This window comes from Littorina saxatilis, linkage group LG2 (assembly GCF_037325665.1).
Source record: "Littorina saxatilis isolate snail1 linkage group LG2, US_GU_Lsax_2.0, whole genome shotgun sequence".
NCBI classification, from domain to species: domain Eukaryota; kingdom Metazoa; phylum Mollusca; class Gastropoda; order Littorinimorpha; family Littorinidae; genus Littorina; species Littorina saxatilis.
In genome coordinates, this window is record NC_090246.1 from 51511746 (window position 1) to 51530701 (window position 18956).

General features: G+C 42.5%; 1 protein-coding gene across 1 annotated transcript in view; it reads left to right on the plus strand.

Annotated features, from left to right (window-relative positions):
- Window positions 1–18956, plus strand: part of LOC138959194 (collagen alpha chain CG42342-like) — a 147884-nt gene that overhangs the window by 63761 nt on the left and 65167 nt on the right. Inside the window, exons 3-4 of the mRNA XM_070330595.1 lie at window positions 15352–15404; window positions 16232–16258. Coding sequence (XP_070186696.1) covers window positions 15352–15404; window positions 16232–16258 — 80 coding nt within the window. The remainder of the gene's footprint in view (window positions 1–15351; window positions 15405–16231; window positions 16259–18956) is intronic.

An 18956-nucleotide genomic window follows, 5' to 3' on the forward strand; every position in this document is an offset into this window, starting at 1 on the left:
GCACACGCCAGAATAGCGCGGTAGTGTATTGTGCTAAGCAGGAAAGCGCGCTTTTCTGTATTCTTGTTAACTTTCTGAGCTTGTTTTGAATACAACCTATCATATCTATACGTTTTTGGAATCAGGAAACGATAAAGAATAAGATAAGATCATTTTTGGATCGATTTCTTAAATTTTAATCGTAAGACTAATTAATCTATTTTCGTTAATTGTGATCACATTTTAAGAGTAAACATGACATATGTATGTATTTTTAGATTCAGAATGTCATGAAGAATACGATGCAATCAATTTTAAATCTGTTTGCGAAAAATCGATTTTAATGACAACTTTAATGAGCAAACTCATTAATTAATTTGTAAGCCTCCAAGCTGAAATGCAATACCAAAGTCCGGGCGTCGTCGAAGATTACTTGACCAAAATTTCAACCAATTTGGTTTAAAAATGAGAGCGTGACAGTGCCGCCTCAACTTTTACGAAAAGCCGGATATGACGAAGAGCGGTTTAGTAGTTGCGCTGAGAAGGATAGCACGCTTTTCTGTACCTCTCTTCGTTTTAACTTTCTGAGCGTGTTTTTAATCCAAACATATCATATCTATATGTTTTTGGAATCAGGAACCGACAGGGAATAAGATGAAAGTGTTTTTAAATTGATTTCGGAAATTTAATTTTGATAATAATTTTTATATTTTTAATTTTCATTTTGTTTTTAATCCAAATATAACATATTTATATGTTTTGGGAATCAGACAATGATGAAGAATAAGATAAACGTAAATTTGGATCGTTTTATAAATTTTTTTTTTTTTTACAATTTTCAGATTTTTAATGACCAAAGTAATTAATTAATTTTTAAGCCACCAAGCTGAAATGCAATACCGAAGTCCGGGCTTCGTCGAAGATTACTTGACCAAAATGTCAACCAATTTGGTTTAAAAATGAGAGCGTGACAGTGCCGCCTCAACTTTCACGAAAAGCCGGATATGACGTCATAAAAGACATTTATCAAAAAAATGAAAAATATGCCTGGGGATATCATACTCAGGAGCTCTCATGTCAAATTTCATTAAATCGGTCCAGTAGTTTAGTCTGAATCGCTCTACACACACACACACAGACACACACAGACACACACAGACACACACACACACCACGACCCTCGTCTCGATTCCCCCCTCTACGTTAAAACATTTAGTCAAAACTTGACTAAATGTAAAAACGGGTCTGGTTTGAGCAGTGACACAGGGAAATCTGTACATCAAACCTCTGCAGCATAGAGAAATTCTCTCCAGAGTCTTCGGAGTTGTCAGCGTTTGGAAACTTGATAGTCTGCTACCGACGGGGGGAAAGTTCTTGACCTGCAGCATGGCAGGTCAAAATAACACACTGGGACCGAAGCGGCGGTGGAGCTTAATTGATACCGACATGGTTACTGCACAAACGGCCAGCTAAGCCACACCTCCTTTTGGCGCGTGCTGTGACTGCGCCTAGACTGGATTTTTATTTATAGAGATTTGTGTCATGGTCAGTTTCTTTTCCCTTGTATTGTCGTTTCTGGTTATTCACTAATCAACTTTTAAGTCGGCATGTTTAAGCAGGTAAGGTGATGTTTGTTTGTTTTTAATTTGATGTGATACAAAAGTCGTATTGCAAACACTGTTTTGCTAACAGTGTGTGAAATGACAGTACAGCGATATCTTTGATAAAAAGTCACACATTCCGCTAGAAGAAAACAGGAAAGAGAAAAACGAAAGCTGTTTCCACCAGTTTTACTTGGGTTTGTGTAGGACACAGGGTAACATCTATACATTATACTCACGTTTGTACCTAATTCAGCAAATCACACAAGCTACGCCAAAGGAAAATACACGCGTAGCTGGGGGCGAAAGGAACACCCTCTCGAAATTCTTGAGAAAACATCAGTGCCCCCTTTACACAGCTTATTATCTTTGTAGGGTAGGCTGTGCAGTTTGTTTCTTTACTTTGAAATCGTGCAGTCTCTCTCGTTACTGTATACAAACTCATGAAAGAGTTAAACGTTTCAAAATAGGCGCTCCTGTGCGGTGTACAGATTAAGCATAGAAATCACATTCCAACGAGGTTATCCGAGGGTTTGCATGTATGATGTTATTTATGGTTTGTGCACCTGTGTACGATATGCACAATTTATTTTCGATATTGTTCTATTTTACTCTCTTTTCTCCTTGAAGATAACTTTCTTCGCGTGATAAGCTACAACAGAGCTATCCTGGTTTTCACATGGGATTCGAGCAAGCATCCTTCCTTCTTCTTCTTCAATCATGGGCTTAGACTCCCACGTTCACTCATGTTTTTAGCACGAGTGGAATTGTACGTGTATGATCGTTTTTACCCCGCCATTCTGGCAGCATACGCCGATTTCGGGGGAGGCATGCTGGGTATTTTCGTGTTTCTTTTACCCACCGAACTCTGACATGGATTACAGGATCTTTTCTGTGAGCACTTGGTCTTGTGCTTGCGTGTACACACGAAGGGGGTTAAGTCACTGGCAGGTCTGCACATAAGTCGACTTGGGAGATCGGAAAAATCTCCACTCTTAACCCACCAGGCGGCAGCGACCGGGATTCGAACTCACGACCTCCCTCACAACGTCTTACCACCACACCACTGCGCCCGCCAAGCATCCTGCCACTAAGACCCATACCATAACTCAACACCCTGCTGTTTCTTGTGCACAGTAGGGACTTTTTACTGAATACATTTTGCAGATTGAACTAGGAGTCAGTTGTAAAATAAATCCAGAATAGTTCCACTTTCTATAAAAAAATTTTTTTTAAAAAAGCAGGCAATCTGTAGATTTGCAGATGCCGTTGTCCATGAGGAAGTATGCTCTCATTGTGCATAAAAGCCTGGTCTGGACGCATGGATCTGTTGGGATTTTGTTGGGATTTACAATAATGTCTAGATATTGAATAATCTGAGAAACACTGGGACGTAAGCTCCAGGGCCGGACTACCGGGGGGGTTATGGGGATTGCGCACCCCCCCCCCCCCCCCTAGCCTAAACATGTACCTCACTTATTTAAAAAAAAATTATTATTGTTTATGTTATGCCGTTTCATGCAAGGAGCGACCATTTTCCTATCTCAGAATATGACCTACCCATCAGCCTCAGGGGGCTTTGCCCCCTGACCCCCACAAGGGGCTCTGCCCCTTGACCCCGCCAGGGGGAACATCCCCCTGGACCACCTTTGGCAACCCCACCCCCCTCCTCTTAGCCTAGTCCAGCCCTGAGCTCTCTAAGTATACAAGATATGTGAAACAAGAGTTTAGATATATGTGAAAGAATAGGACAAGCATAATGCATCTAAATACGACCCGTTTTCTACATAGTTCTAAATGCAAACTTCTTTTTTTTTAAATGGGGAGTAAGCAAAAGTTACATAATGTACAAAAAGTAGTGTGTGATATATGATCACGGCTTTACCAAACCACGGACAAATGTTACCAACATCAGACGAACTGCACACGTTTGCCCCTGCAGGCATTAAGCTGTTTGTGTTCTTGTTTCTCTTAACCCTATTTACCCAGGAAGACGAGAGAGTGTATTCTTTTGCGATTGCTTCCCCCCGACCTTAAAGTAATGTTGATGAAAGTGCAGGCTATTCGGGTAGTGGCCCTGGAGGTGGGTGCTGAACTGTACATGTTGCACTTTCTGTGAATCACTTCAGTCGTGGGCAACATTAAAGGCCCACTCCGCCTCGTGCAAACTGTTCCCTTCACCGTCTCAACATTGACCAGTCTTTTACATGGGATTGTTTGTTCGTTCGTGGGCTGAAACTCCCACGGCTTTTACGTGTATGACCGTTTTTACCCCGCCATTTAGACAGCCATACGCCGCTTTCGGGGGAAGCATGCTGGGTATTTTCGTGTTTCTATAACCCACCGAACTCTGACATGGATTACAGGATCTTTTTCATGCGCACTTGGTCTTGTGCTTGCGTGTACACACGGGGGTGTTCGGACACCGAGGAGAGTCTGCACACAAAGTTGACTCTGAGAAATAAATCTCTCGCCGAACGTGGGGACGAACTCACGCTGACAGCGGCCAACTGGATACAAATCCAGCGCACTACAGACTGAGCTACATCCCCGCCCTTACATGGGATAAGACCATCCCTCCACTTGGTCACTTACCAAAGATGAACAGCCTGGGTGCCCTCTATGCACAGTGGTATGTTTTGAAAACATTTTTTTCGTAAAATGCACCGATGCCTTTTTTTCGGAAATTAATTCATAAAAAAAACAAATTCCAACTCACCACAGCAAGCAGTCAGGGTCAGTGTTGATTTTTGGTATGTGACCAAGTGGTGGGATGGTCTTATCTGATCTGAGACGGTGAGACGAATTGTTTTCACGAGGCGGAGTGGGCCTTTAAGAGACGGTATAATAGTCTTCCGTGGTTGTTTTCGCGACCTTAGCCAGGTATTGATGAAGCTGCACACGATTCGAGCTGTCAGGGTGTCTGCTAGTTTGCACTGTCTCTTATTCTATACCAATCCGCAAGGAAAACGAAACGGTTTAGTGTTTCGTGATTGCTGTCGCGACCTTACCGCAATGTTGATGGAGTTGCATTTGCTGCCATTGAGTCGTTTAAGATGTTTAGCCATGACAGAGGCTGCACTGAGCAGAGTTCAAGTGATGGTAGGTAGATTTGCAGATCGGTTACCTAAGTAACTGGGGAAAAAAGTGTTTGGTTTTTTAAGTATTTCCCTGCTTTGTGTTCTTAGTTAGTTTTGTGTGTGTGTCTGTTTGTTTGCTTCTTTGTTTGTTTGTTTGTTGTTGTGGATTTTTCGGGGGAGGGGGGGGGTGTTTTCCCACCTCCGACATTGTATTTGTATGGTATATTAACTTTGTCAGGTTCCTGATCCAGTTATTCGTATCATTTTCTGTTTGTTAGGGAATGAAATGAAAGCTCTTCCCAGAGTTCAGGCATGCCCGGACTGTTTCATTTTAAACAGCACCATTGCTTTCAGTTGAATTGCATTGCATTCAACTAGGATACCGTTTATAGAGGGGAAAAGGCACACAAAGTGCATGGACACAATTTAAAATTCTTGCAAACTAGTCAGTAAAACTCGCTTTAATTTTGTAGTGCCAGTCGTCAAAAGCTCGTGTTTGGTATTTTCTTGTGTCCTGAAAAAGGGCGCGTTCGAGTTTATTCGCCAAGTTTATGGCCGACTCTGAAAGCAGACGTGATAATTGCTCGGGGGAAATTGCGTAGACCGGGTGTTTATGCGCGGACACAGAGAAAGAAATTAAGAGTTGCAGCTGCGGCGAACCATTATTTACAACTTTCTTTACCGGTTTACCCCAGGCACTGTTTCTTCCAAAGTCTGCAACGTCCATTCTTTTTCCCTTCTCCGTCTATCTGTCTCAAGTTCTCTCTCTCTCTCTCTCTTTCTCTCTTTTGTTCGTTGTTATTGTTTTTCTGGGTATGTCTCATTTTCTATTTCCGTATACACTGTTTTCGCAGGTTGCTGTGTGATGTGTCCGTTTTTACATTTAGTCAAGTTTTGACTAAATGTTTTAACATAGAGGGGGAATCGAGACGAGGGTCGTGGTGTATGTGTGTGTGTGTCTGTCTGTCTGTCTGTCTGTCTGTCTGTCTGTCTGTCTGTGCGTGTGTGTGTGTAGAGCGATTCAGACCAAACTACTGGACCGATCTTTATGAAATTTTACATGAGAGTTCCTGGGAATGATATCCCCGGACGTTTTTTTTCTTTTTTTCGATAAATACCTTTGATGACGTCATATCCGGCTTTTTGTAAAAGTTGAGGCGGCACTGTCACACCCTCATTTTTCAATCAAATTGATTGACATTTTGGCCAAGCAATCTTCGACGAAGGCCGGACTTTGGTATTGCATTTCAGCTTGGTGGCTTAAAAATTAATTAATGACTTTGGTCATTAAAAAATGAAAATTGTAAAAAAAAAAAAAAAATTATAAAACGATCCAAATTTACGTTCATCTTATTCTTCATCATTTTCTGATTCCAAAAACAAATATAAATATGTTATATTTGGATTAAAAACAAGCTCTGAAAATTAAAGATATAAAAATTATGATCAAAATTAAATTTTCGAAATCAATTTAAAAACACTTTCATCTTATTCCTTGTCGGTTCCTGATTCCAAAAACATATATATATAATATGTTTGGATTAAAAACACGCTCAGAAAGTTAAAACGAAGAGAGGTACAGAAAAGCGTGCTATCATTCCTTCTCAGCGCAACTACTACCCCGGTCTTCTTGTCAATTTCACTGCCTTTGCCACGAGCGGTGGACTGACGATGCTACGAGTATATGGTCTTGCTGAAAAATTGCATTGCGTTCAGTTTCATTCTTTGAGTTCCACAGCTTGACTAAATGTAGTAATATCGCCTAACGCGACTTTTGTTTCGTTTCTTCTTCTCCTTCGATAAAGTACCTTTTAGTTTTACAACAAGGAAATATGAACGTTTCGAGACTGTACTGGCTTGCTTTTCACTAGGCTGACGAGTGTTTATGCATGACTGCAATTTATGACAGTCTCGTTTCAAATAAATGATGACTGGGCGTACCCACACACTTCTTAAATGTATTCTTGTTATTGCACTTTCCCATAACATTTTGCACTCCGAACAAACGAAGCGTAAACGAGTGACAAACACAATCCGTGTCAAGTATCATCTTGAGAGTCTTTATTAGGCCGTGGTTCTGCCCGAAAGCAGTTAGAGAACTATAAGATAAACGCAGCTAGCCCAATAAGAAGCCACGGGACGGCTTTCATTAATTACCAAACATAATTCAACAAATATTAAATGCTGTTAATGACAGAAAAGGGAGGGGTGGGGGAGGTGCCATGAATCAAGTGAAAACGCGGGGTCTGGTGGCTCAGTTGGTATAGAGCACTGGACTTTTAATCCGCAGGTCACGGGTTCGAATCCGGGCCTGTACGGACACACCTCAACTTTGTGTTCAGACTCAGAGACGATATCCATGTCCCACCCTCGTATCACCACTGTGGCACGAAAAAGACCTCGGTCATTCTGCAAGAAGTGCAGGTGACTGGTTACACCTAAACACGCACACCTGGGTAGTGCGACTCTGTTGCTGCTTTTGCTTTCCACTGGAAGGAAGCGACCCGAATTTCCCTGCGAAAGGAAAATAACGTAAGGAAAACAGTGAAGAAAAAGAAAAACAATTTTTGTCAAGTCATATCTTCGGAAGAGACACTTAGTCTCAATTACATACATATATTCAAATATAATATTCAAATATAATATTAATGTTGTAGTCCTTCGTGTGTCTTTGTGTTATCTGTACCACCACTGCAATTTCTCCATGTGAGATAATAAAGTTAATTTGATTTGAATTGATTTGATTTGATCACCTGTATTCACTGGGAGCCGCTGCAATAAGAATATACAAGAATGTGCATGCAGCAACCCAATAAAAGGCAAATTACTAAAGATACATTACTAAAGATATCCCGACAGATAGGTAATGCAGTAAATTACAGAGGCGTCATGATTAAAGTGTATACTTAAATCGAGTGTCAAACATGATTTCTGTCTCGCCACATCTTTGGACTTATCACACATGTTCACTAGAAGCTGAAATAGGACTGTACGCGTTCAAGGCAATACCAACGGCCCAATAAAAGGCAAAGAACGGCTTCCATACATTACCAAACATATCCCAACAGATAGTTAATGCAATAAATGACAGACGCGCCCTGAATAAAGTGTATTCTGAATACCAGAGTCGCTTTTACGGCCCCAGCACATCAAGTCTCTTTCAGTGTAGGCCCCCTCCTGAGAGTGAGTGAGACACGATAGTCTGCGTTTCTTCCACAGGGAGAAAAGGGGTGATCGGAGGGAGGGATTATTATGCCGTCAAGCAGGTATAATCAGATAGATGAGCCGAGTGCAGTGTCCGGAAAGAGGATATTTCAAGCAGAAAGAAATCCCTCTTCAGACAAGACTTATGCCTTTAATGGTGTAGATGTGAAAAGCCTTGTCAGCAGGAGAGAAACATATTCTACACTGGCGTAAAAGAAAGTCTACTTCTTTTTCTTTTTTTTCACAAGCATAAGGTTATGCGCATAGAATGTGTTTGTTGCTCGTCGACGGGTTGTGTGGGCACAATGCAGCTTTTTTTTTCGTGCTTTAATTTAACCTACTTCGATGGGAGTTATGATACTTAAGCTGAAAATAGTTTCCTTTTTTCGTATCATTATAGTCTGAATTTTCAACAGAAAAAAATTGAACGGTCCACAGAGCAACACGTATGACAAATTCCGTGATGAGTCTTCGCAAGTTATCTTCCCGCCAAAACTAGTAAAGATGAATTTCGGTTGATTTGAATCAGTATTGTACTTTCAGCTTGAATATTTGCTTGGTTTTTTATTTTTTTATTTTTTTTAATCTTTCTGCGATAAACCAAAAATTATCATTTTTATTACATTGTATTAAACTGATTTCGCACAGATTTGTATCCTCGGTTTTACAATGTACCAGCGCGAAAAGCAAGCTTCCGGAGACACTAAATGGTCCAATGCCGTCTTCCCTCATGCAATTAGTATATTCATGCAATCCTATAAAGCCAAAGGCGTTACATTAATAATGTCCTTTACTGTACGTTGGCGTTGCCCCCAAGGGCCCAGTGAGATCTACCATCTTCCCCGGCATTATTTCATCCTCCACTGTGTAATCCCCTGTAAATCCTCGGCAAAGAAGAGCAGTTAGTTTTGTGGCTTAGTTTACCGTCGTCCTAAATCCCTCTCATATATATCACGCTCTAATTGCAGGATCTAGTCTAGGAATGTCGCCCCCCTTTCTCTAGTTATTCAAGCTTGCGAAAAAATACGTTGCCGCCGGGTGCCATATTGGACACATAATTAGATTTGAACTCAGGTTTTCTTATTTATACCCCTCTTCGTGAAACGCTTTGAACATAACGTTAACTGTCGATGTCCGTGTCTTTTGATGACAAAGGTAAATCAAAAATAAGAATACACCAGATATCATGTGGTAGGGTGCTCTTCTCTCGAAGGCAAAACAGGTGCTGGCAAGCCTGTATTTCGACCTTATAGAGACCTTTCACCCACCAGATATCATTTTCCCCCCTCCCCCTCCCCCTCCCCCCCTCCCCCTCCCCCCCCCCCCCCCACTTAAACGTCTATTAGAATAGCAGCCACAATCCATATTCGAGTGACTGTGTGCATGCACATTTTGGGTGTATATATGAAAACCAGCCCCATACATGTCGATGATATAACTAAGCATTAGATAGCATGCACTGTGTAATCCCCTGATCGTGGTGGGGTGCTCTTCTCTCGAAGGCAAAACAGGTGTTGGCCAGCCTGTGTGTCGACCTGTAGAAAACTTTCTAAGTATTCTCTCAATATCTCTGCCGACCTTGCAGGAGTCAAACCCCCGTTGAGCAGTGCAGTAACCAGTATTCCAGCATACCTCCAGAAATCAGCAAGTCTGCACGCTGAGCACCATATTTGCCGTGTCCTTCCCAACTACTTAATTTTCATATTTGTTAGATTGATTTCAAGTATTTAATTTTGTCTTTTAATACATTTAATATCGTACATGATAATAACTACACCTCTTTCTTCTTTTTCTCACACCTTTACACGCGCGCGAACACACACACACACACACACACACATACACACACGCACACACAGACTGTCACACACACACACACACACACACACAGAAACACACACACACACACATGACCCTAATCTCTCTCTCTCTCTCTCCTCTCTCTCTCTCTCTCTCTCTTCCTCTCTCTCTCTCTCTCTCTCTCTCTCTCTCCCTCTCTCTCTCTGACAGCCTGACTATGGTCTGTCTTCCCCGACACAAACGCTTGCACCCCAAAATCACCCGGTCTTACCTTGCTGTTGTGCACCGACAACCCGCCTGTTACCTGACGCAGACAGCGGGTAAGAAACGCGCCACGAAGCACGTTTGATGCGCAGTTAATCCCTGATAGGTGTGACGCGGCCAGGGAATCCGCATTTTCAATGACGAGTGTTTTTATTGGGGGTCTTGCCTATGTCAACAGTCTTGGTGGCATAAGGGCGTGCAGGAATGCAGACGATGCATTTCATGCCATTCTTGTGGCGTGTGAATGTATTTTCATTTTGAAAAATCATCGAAATTAAAGAGGAATGGTTTTTTGGGTCCATTATTTGCTTCGAAGACGACGTGTGCAAAGGTTGAAGTTGGTTTGATCTAGATCCATGTCTTATGTGGGTTCCCCCCTTTTGTGTGTGTGTGTGTGTGTGTGCGTGCGTGCGTGCGTGCGTGTGTATGTGAGAGTGTTTGTGCGTGCGTGCGTGCGTGTGTGTGTGTGTGTGTGTGTGTTCTTTACATAAATAAGGAAGGTATTTTCTGCACGCAAATAAATGTGTATTACAATGATTCTCTACGAATGCTGCCTGTCTTGATCCCTTGTGATTCTGCCGTTAAGCTAAGGAAGTTGTCGTTCTTTGTACGACTGACTGTCAATATTTAACAGTAGAATATCTTTGGTAGAATGGTACTGCATAAATAACACCGGTGCCTGTGTCCGGTGTAGTGATCTTGTGTTTCATTAGAAGGTCAATAGAAATTCATTAGAAGGTCATGAAGCAGCTGGTGTTTTCAGTTCTTTTCAGATCTCTTTTCGAGATGATGTTCACTCTCTCTCTCTCTCTCTCTCTCTCTCTCTCTCTCTCTCTCTCTCTCTCTCTCTCTCCCTCTCTCTCTCTCTCTCTCTCTCTCTCTCTCTCTCTCTCTCTCTCTCTCGTATTATCATTAGATTAAACCCTCCCATGGGCGAGGGCTCGATGTAAAAAAGCACCTGTTTGCTTATGCCATTACCGTCGTAAATAAAGAATTTGTCATTGTCATTGTCATTGTCTCTCTCTCTTTCTCTCTCTCTCTCTCTCTCTCTCTCTCTCTCTCTCTCTCTCTCTCTCTCTCTCTCTCTCTCTCTCTCTCTTTCAATTCACTTCAATTTCAAGTCAATGCAATTCTCTTTCTCTCTCTCTCTCTCTCTCTCTCTCTCTCTCTCTCTCTCTCTCTCTCTCTCTCTCTCTCTCACACACACACTCTTTCTCTTTCAATTCACTTCAATTTCAAGTCAATGCAATTATCTCTCTCTCACACACACACACACACACCCACTCACACACACACACACACACACACACTCTCTCTCTCTCTTTCAATTCACTTCAATTTCAAGTCAATGCAATTCTCTCTCTCTCTCTCTCTCTCTCTCTCTCTCTCTCTCTCTCTCTCGCTCTCACACACACACACACACTCTCTCTCTTTCAATTCACTTCAATTTCAAGTCAATGCAATTCTCTCTCTCTCTCTCTCTCTCTCTCTCTCTCTCTCTCTCTCTCTCTCTCTCTCACACACACACACACACGTACACACTCTCTCTCTTTCAATTCACTTCAATTTCAAGTCAATGCAATTCTCTCTCTCTCTCTCTCTCTCTCTCTCTCTCTCTCTCTCTCTCTCTCTCTCTCTCTCTCCGTTCAAAACACGCACACTCCTGAAAAGCGTTCTGACATGCTTTGAGGAGACAAGGGCAGCTAAATGCCTGCAACGTTCATACACGGTCATCACGTCCCTGTAATACTCACTTTCCGCAGCGGGACAAAAGAGGACCTGACAGCCCTGACACCCTGTCATTTGCCTATCATTTAACAAACATCCAGGCTTGAATAGCAAACTGCTTATGTGATTATTTCCTTTTTCTCCTCCATAATTTGACAGCGTACTATAGTGCCGGACAGTGTCGACTTGTGCCGCGCTGTGCTGTTTCACCTGAGGACGTGAGATATAGCTACAGATGCACTTCGCATCTCAAGCACTTGTTTCCCTTTCCGACGGTTTCGAGCTTTTGGGAACGTCAGTATTCTGTTGACCCATTTCCCCTGTGCAAGCTCTCAGGCGTTGCAAGGAGCGAGCAGTGTCGAACATCAATTATGCCCACAATGACGGTAACCGTCTGCTGTCAGAAGCAGGCGTTGATTCGCTGGTCATAAAAGCCTTGTTGACAAAAGACTCATTTGTAGGCCGTGCCGTTTGTTCGCCTAAGCATCAACGGGGGAGTTTTTCCCCTGCTGGAGTCTCTTGAGCAGTGGTTTCCAAACACACCTCGTTGACATATGTATGTCTGCACACATACACCCCTTTTTCTCCCTGGCTCTTGAGGCTTTGTCCCCCAGTTTAAGTTTGCACTACCCCGCTTTCTTGGCAAACGTGCAGCTTGTAAGATTTTTCTTCGCCGGCTTTGAAAACACACCGCCTTGTCGTTTACGAACTCGGCGATGAAGAAAGTATTTCTTGGACTGCGTTATACTCACAAAGCTAGCGGCCGACCTGACAATTTCGCACAATGTTTGGAATTCCGAAAGGCGTTTGCAACCTAAATTTTCAACAAAACGCCAGGCATTTTTGTCGTCGTAGATAGTATCTGAACCACTTCAAGCCGTCTCATGTGTACCAAGCATTTAGCGTTCACGGCAACGCCAGAAAAAGTCTTTCCATTACAGGATTCCTGCTGCGAAGCGAAACAGATTTCTAGACTTACCCTGGCAACTTTAAAACACGGCAAGCATTCGGAAGGGGCAAACAGTCTTCACGCCGTGTGATCTCGTGTCGTGTTTTGGTTTAAACATAAGTTTATTTTAACAAAGGTTACAATCATGACATGTATACAAAGTTCACAGAAACAGCAACAAGCTAGAAGCTTATAGCTTGTCGTGTTTTGACAAGGACATGTAGTTTTTGCTGCAAAGACAGCGCGGCCTCTCTTCACTCTTGTTCCCCTAAACTTGCCCGATGGAGCTGGGCACTGGTGTTTGACTCTCGCCCGGCCCCTTCCAGTCTGATTATCGCCCGCTGAAAGACGGTGATAAACTCTTTCAGCAACAACATGAAATAGACAAATTCCCCGCTGAGAAACGCCACATGTTTAGGTAATGGGTTGAGGTGGTGTTTGGTCCAGGAAGTGGAGGCGATAAGTGGCGAGAAGGAATGAAGGAGGGTCTGAATGAAGGAGAAGCAGATACAGAGGGAGAAACTTGGATAGACTTTTTTTTTTAAACGTGGACAGACTTAACAAGTCGCGTAAGGCGAAAATACAACATTTAGTCAAGCTGTCGAACTCACAGAATGAAACTGAACGCAATGCAATTTTTCAGCAAGACCGTATACTCGTAGCATCGTCAGTCCACAGCTCGTGGCAAAGGCAGTGAAATTGACAAGAAGAGCGGGGTAGTAGTTGCGCTGAGAAGGATAGCACGCTTTTCTGTACCTCTCTTCGTTTTAACTTTCTGAGCGTGTTTTTAATCCAAACATATCATATCTATATGTTTTTGGAATCAGGAACCGACAAGGATTAAGATGAAAGTGTTTTTAAATTGATTTCGAAAATTTAATTTTGATCATAATTTTTATATTTTTAATTTTCAGAGCTTGTTTTTAATCCATATATAACATATTTATATGTTTTTGGAATCAGGAAATGATGAAGAATAAGATGAACGTAAATTTGGATCGTTTTATAAAAAAAAAATTCTTTTACAATTTTCAGATTTTTAATGACCAAAGTCATTAATTAATTTGTAAGCCACCAAGCTGAAATGCAATACCGAAGTCCGGCCTTCGTCGAAGATTGCTTGGCCAAAATTTCAATCAATTTGATTGAAAAATGAGGGTGTGACAGTGCCGCCTCAACTTTTACAAAAAGCCGGATATGACGTCATCAAAGACATTTATCGAAAAAATAAAAATCCGGGGATATCATTCCCAGGAACTCTCATGTAAAATTTCATAAAGATCGGTCCAGTAGTTTAGTCTGAATCGCTCTACACACACACACACGCACAGACAGACAAACACACACACACACACACACACACACACACACACACACACACACACACACACACCACGACCCTCGTCTCGGCTCCCCCTATATGTTAAAACATTTAGTCAAAACTTGACTAAATGTAAAAAGTACCGAGGGAAGGAGGTAGGGGTTGGGACTGGGGAAGTGCTGAAGGGGGACCTGGGGAATTGAGTGAAGCAGGAAGGAAGGATTGAGAGAGGAAGGTATTGAACGTGAAGGAGTAAAGACGACAGTATGAAGAGTTGAATGAGAGACTGGAGAAGGACGTCATCAGTGAAGGGTGAACTGACCGAAGGACGGATGAAAAGAGGAACTGAGGAAGTTCCTGAACGTGAAGGAGTAAAAGACAGACTGTAGGAAGAGGTGACTGAGAGACTGGAGAAGGAACTGAAGGGTGAACTGACTGAAGGGAAGATGGAGAGAGGAAGTGAGAGAGTGACTGAATGTGAAGGAGTGAAAGACTGACTGTACGAAGGAAGAGATGAGGGAGATCGAGACTGGGGGAGGAAAGTAGGGAGGACGCAGGGAAGCTGGTAAAATGCTGAATGCAAGCGGAACCAACATGTACAGCGTTTATCTTCCCGTACATTCAGTTTGCCAAGACAAAACACAAGGTATCGAGATGCTGAACGACGACCGTAACGTCATACGAGAAATCAGTGGAAGGTCGTCTGGGTTGATAACTTTTGAGAAGGGATGGGGATGTCTGTCTGTATGGCTGCCTGGTTGGCTGTGACTATCTGTGTCTGTTTCCTTTTGCGTCTTTGTGCGTGTGTACTTTGTCTGTCTGTATGTCCGTCCGTCCGTTTGTCCAGTCGTCCATACGCCTACCCCATCAGTCTATCATCCTCTTCTTCAGTACTACTATCAGACTTCCCGCTTGTTTCTGTCAATGCTTCTTATTCCTCAGTGTGCCAGGGAGTGTGCACGAGAAAGTTACCAACCGGGTGGGAGCCAGCCGCGGTGTTGGTTTGGTTGAAATTGAGATTTGTTGTGATTTTAACGAATCAGACGCCGCGGTTTGTTCTCTCCCGTTTGGGTGGCATCCGTTTGCAGTTCGTGCACCTCAGCTCAACTGGTTGGTCCGGTGTCAGAATAATGTGACTGGGTGAGACATGAAGCCTGTGCTGCGACTTCTGTCTTGTGTGTGGCGCACGTTAAATGTCAAAGCAGCACCGCCCTGATATGGCCCTTCGTGGTCGGCTGGGCAAAAAAAATACAAACAAACAAAAAAAAAAAACCTCAGCTCAGGTGACTGGTTCTGCATATGTATAGCCTTTACTTACTCTTGTCTATATTTCCATGGCTTACCTTTTGGCTTACCTATTTGATTCCCCATTACTGGAAAGGATGTGAAACGGAAATATAATTATCGATGTCTTTTTCGTTGCAGGTCTCCCCGGCATTCCAGGCCCCAGGGGGCTGAAGGGAGAACTAGGGCCCATGGTGAGTGATTGGGAGTGCACGCTCCTCTCTTCTATCTTTATTCATTTTGGTTAAAACAAAATGTTATTTAAAATACATGACATGTTACAATTAGCAGTCTGCAACGAGGACACGAACTCAACCAAACAAGCTTATATATATATATATTACGTGGCCATTTTATTCATTTTCATCCTGTGTCAATAGTACGATGCTCGGTATTGATGTGTACGTTTCTCCGTACAGTCCAATAGTACGATGCTCGGTATTGATGTGTACGTTTCTCCGTACAGTCCAACTGCATCAACCAACACCCACCCACCCACCCCAACAGTAAAATTCAAAGAATTTAATTGAAGTTCACTCCGGTGTATAAATCAGAATCAGTCTTCGCTGTCATTAAACATTAGAAACTGGAAGTGTGATTGTTTGAGGCTGTGTTCATTTACGTGTCGCTGTCCGTGTCATTCCTTTCCGTCTGTCCGTCTGTCGGTCTGTCGATCGGTCGGTCTGTCTGTCTGTCTGTCTGTCTGTCTGTCTGTCTGTCTGTCTGTCTGTCTGTCTGTCTGTCTGTCTGTCTGTCTGACAGCCTCTGTTAGTGTATGTGTTCAGAAGACAACGTAGAGGAATTTTGTTAACATCTTTAGAAGTTAAAGAGTGTCTTCCTTGTTCAATGTCTCTGTTTTCATTTTAGTTGCTACTGATTAGCTACAAATCAGTTTCTACAGCAACTGTATATGCGTGTTGATTAAGTAATGAAATGGCCCTAAGCAGCTAGGGCTTTACCGAAGCTTTGTCGTGTTGGCCAGTGAATGTATGTTGACAAGTTCATTCATGGTGTCTTTCAGGGTCCCAAAGGAGTGAACGGCTTTCCGGTAGTTGCATTATCTCACATTTCTCTCTTTTTCGTGTAACAGTACTCAATATATCCGCTTTAATAAAACCACACTGTACATGCTGGTTATAGGTTCTATCCTTAATTGGGAATCAATGTGTATGATATGCAAAGTAGATCTATAATCTTGTACTTTGGCGAAAAGCCATTTATATGGGAACATTTGAGGTCAAACGTCGAACCATAGCGTGTTCCATATGCAGTGCTACACAACAAACTAACCCTGGTTTGACAAATAGCATTAACGCAGTATGGCCTTGTTGGACATACCTGGCTTTGCACTGTTGTGTTGCTTTTTAAAATTGCCTTTTAGTCTTTTTCTTTTTATGCTGCCTTGTGTATTGCTTAGATCATGGTGGGATTGTGTCTGCACAAGACAGTACCCACGTGTTCGTGTAGCAGTTGGTCCGGTTATTCTGCTTGGTGATGGGGACTTTGTTTCTGTACAATGAAATATTAGAGTAACTGTAAGTATTTTTCGTTTAAAGCTGGAATTGCATTTTATTTTGCCACGGATCTTAACGCTTTTTGGCTTATCGTGTAACCCTAGACAAGCCATATCTGTATATTGCAATGTTTTGGTGTGTGTTGTTTGTGTTTACGAACCTGCAGAATTCCTTATGACAAACATTTGGGTAAAGTATCCTCGGTTAAACTTCATCTGAACCGCTTAGATAAGAGAAAAGGGGGACATTTTAGCGTCACCGTATGGTAACTTCTTGCACTTAATAATTTGAACCATTATCAAAACGCACATGGTTTTCATTCGGCTCTGAAGATAGGTTGATTTCAAAACCATTCACCTTTTTCATGTTGAGGGTAACATGAAACTGCACGTGTCAGACCGGTGATGTAGGTGATAGTTACTATGATGAAAAACAACCAATTTAGCAATAAAATATGTCACTGATAAAAGTCATTAGTAATTGCGAAGAGAATTGTCCACCGAGACTTTTTGCAGAGCTTGTCAGTCATTGCTGAACTGGTTAGTGTGAAAAACGTATGTATATAAGTCGACTTCTGTCGTCACGTGCTTTCTCCTTTTGCAGCAGTCACATGCTTTGCTTACCTGCTGTAAAAAAACAAAAAACACCATGTCTTTTCCATGTAGGGAGAAGAGGGAGAGCTAGAAAAGAAAGTAAAAAAAGAATGTTGAATAGAAAGAGGCACAGGGGAAGGAGGGGGGCTATCACTAATGTGGTTGTACACTCATTATCAGGGCGCAATTTCAAACGCCATTCTGAAAACTGCACGCCATCAAACGAGAGCGAAAGCAGGGGAGCTAACTGCAAGGCCCTTGACAAGCTCTTACCGCAGGCAACCAGGCTGAAAAGCTTTTTACCACCTTTTCTTCAACTCTCTGCTCCTCTTTTTCTCTGCTGGGGTTAGCAAGGCTCTGAGGGGCAGTTGACTACTTTGCTGGAATTGCTTTTCGGATGTTGATTGTTGTGGAAATTGTTCTAAGAAGTCATACATCAGGAGAAAGGTTTCTTCCCTCTTTCTGGTTGCTTCGTTTCTGTTCTTTAAAGAAGAGAGAAAAAAAATAGACTTTCTCCTTGTCTGTGGAGCATTCCATATCAGCAGACGGAAAAATGATCAGTTTTAACGAAGTGGTTCCATCTCATATTTGTTGTTGTTGCTGGTCGTAGTTTCAACGAACTGTTGACTGAAAATGAGTTCCCACTTTAAACTGAACGTGTTTATCAATGTAGCCATGTCAGTATTTCGGCACTCTATTTTAAAGAGGACTCGTAAAAGTTAGAAGTCAGTTGTGCTATCCATGGTGCGCACGACATAAGGGTGAAGATATATCACACTGTGGTGGTACTTACGATTTTAAGTAGTGACACTGCATGTCAACCATATAATGGCTATATTTGGAGACACACATTTGAACGATTCGATTGCACGTGGTAGACGTTCTTTTTCCAGCACGGTCATGGTATGAAGTCGAGTTTGGTATCTCCAGCCAAGAATGTGTATTTCCAGACGATTTGGTTGTTTGGCCCGGTTGGGACTTTAAACGTTGCTTTAACGACGCCTCAAAACCAATTTAGATTACACAAGGCGTTACTTGAAGACCGAAATAAGACACTGTTAAACCGCTAAAAACTATCTGTTATATATAGGCGGTGCTGTAAACAAGATACATTTCTGCCAGCTCAGCTAGTCCGTCGCGGCAGATATCATTTAAGCAGTTCTGGTTTTTCTTTGTGAAATCAGTTATGTTAGACACTGAAAATGTCTCTCGTCGCAGAAAGATAAACAGAGGAGATTTCAAGATTGTTTGTTTGTTTGCTTAACGCCCAGCCGACCACGAAGGACCATATCGTGCGCCACACACAAGACAGAAGTCGCAGCACAGGCTTCATGTCTCACCCAGTCACATTATTCTGACACCGGATCAACCAGTCCTAGCGCTAACCCCATAATGCCAGACGCCAGGCGGAGCAGCCACTAGATTGCCAATTTTAAAGTCTTAGGTATGACCCGGCCGGGGTTCGAACCCACGACCTCCTGATCACGGGGCGGACGCCTTACCACTAGGCCAACCGTGCCGGTCAGATTTCAAGATCAGTTCAGAAAAGGACGAAGGAACTAAGTGCACAAGACCATTACTAAGTAAGAGCAGAATCAGTCTACTTGTACCTTGGACAATCTGAAGCACCAAATGTCAG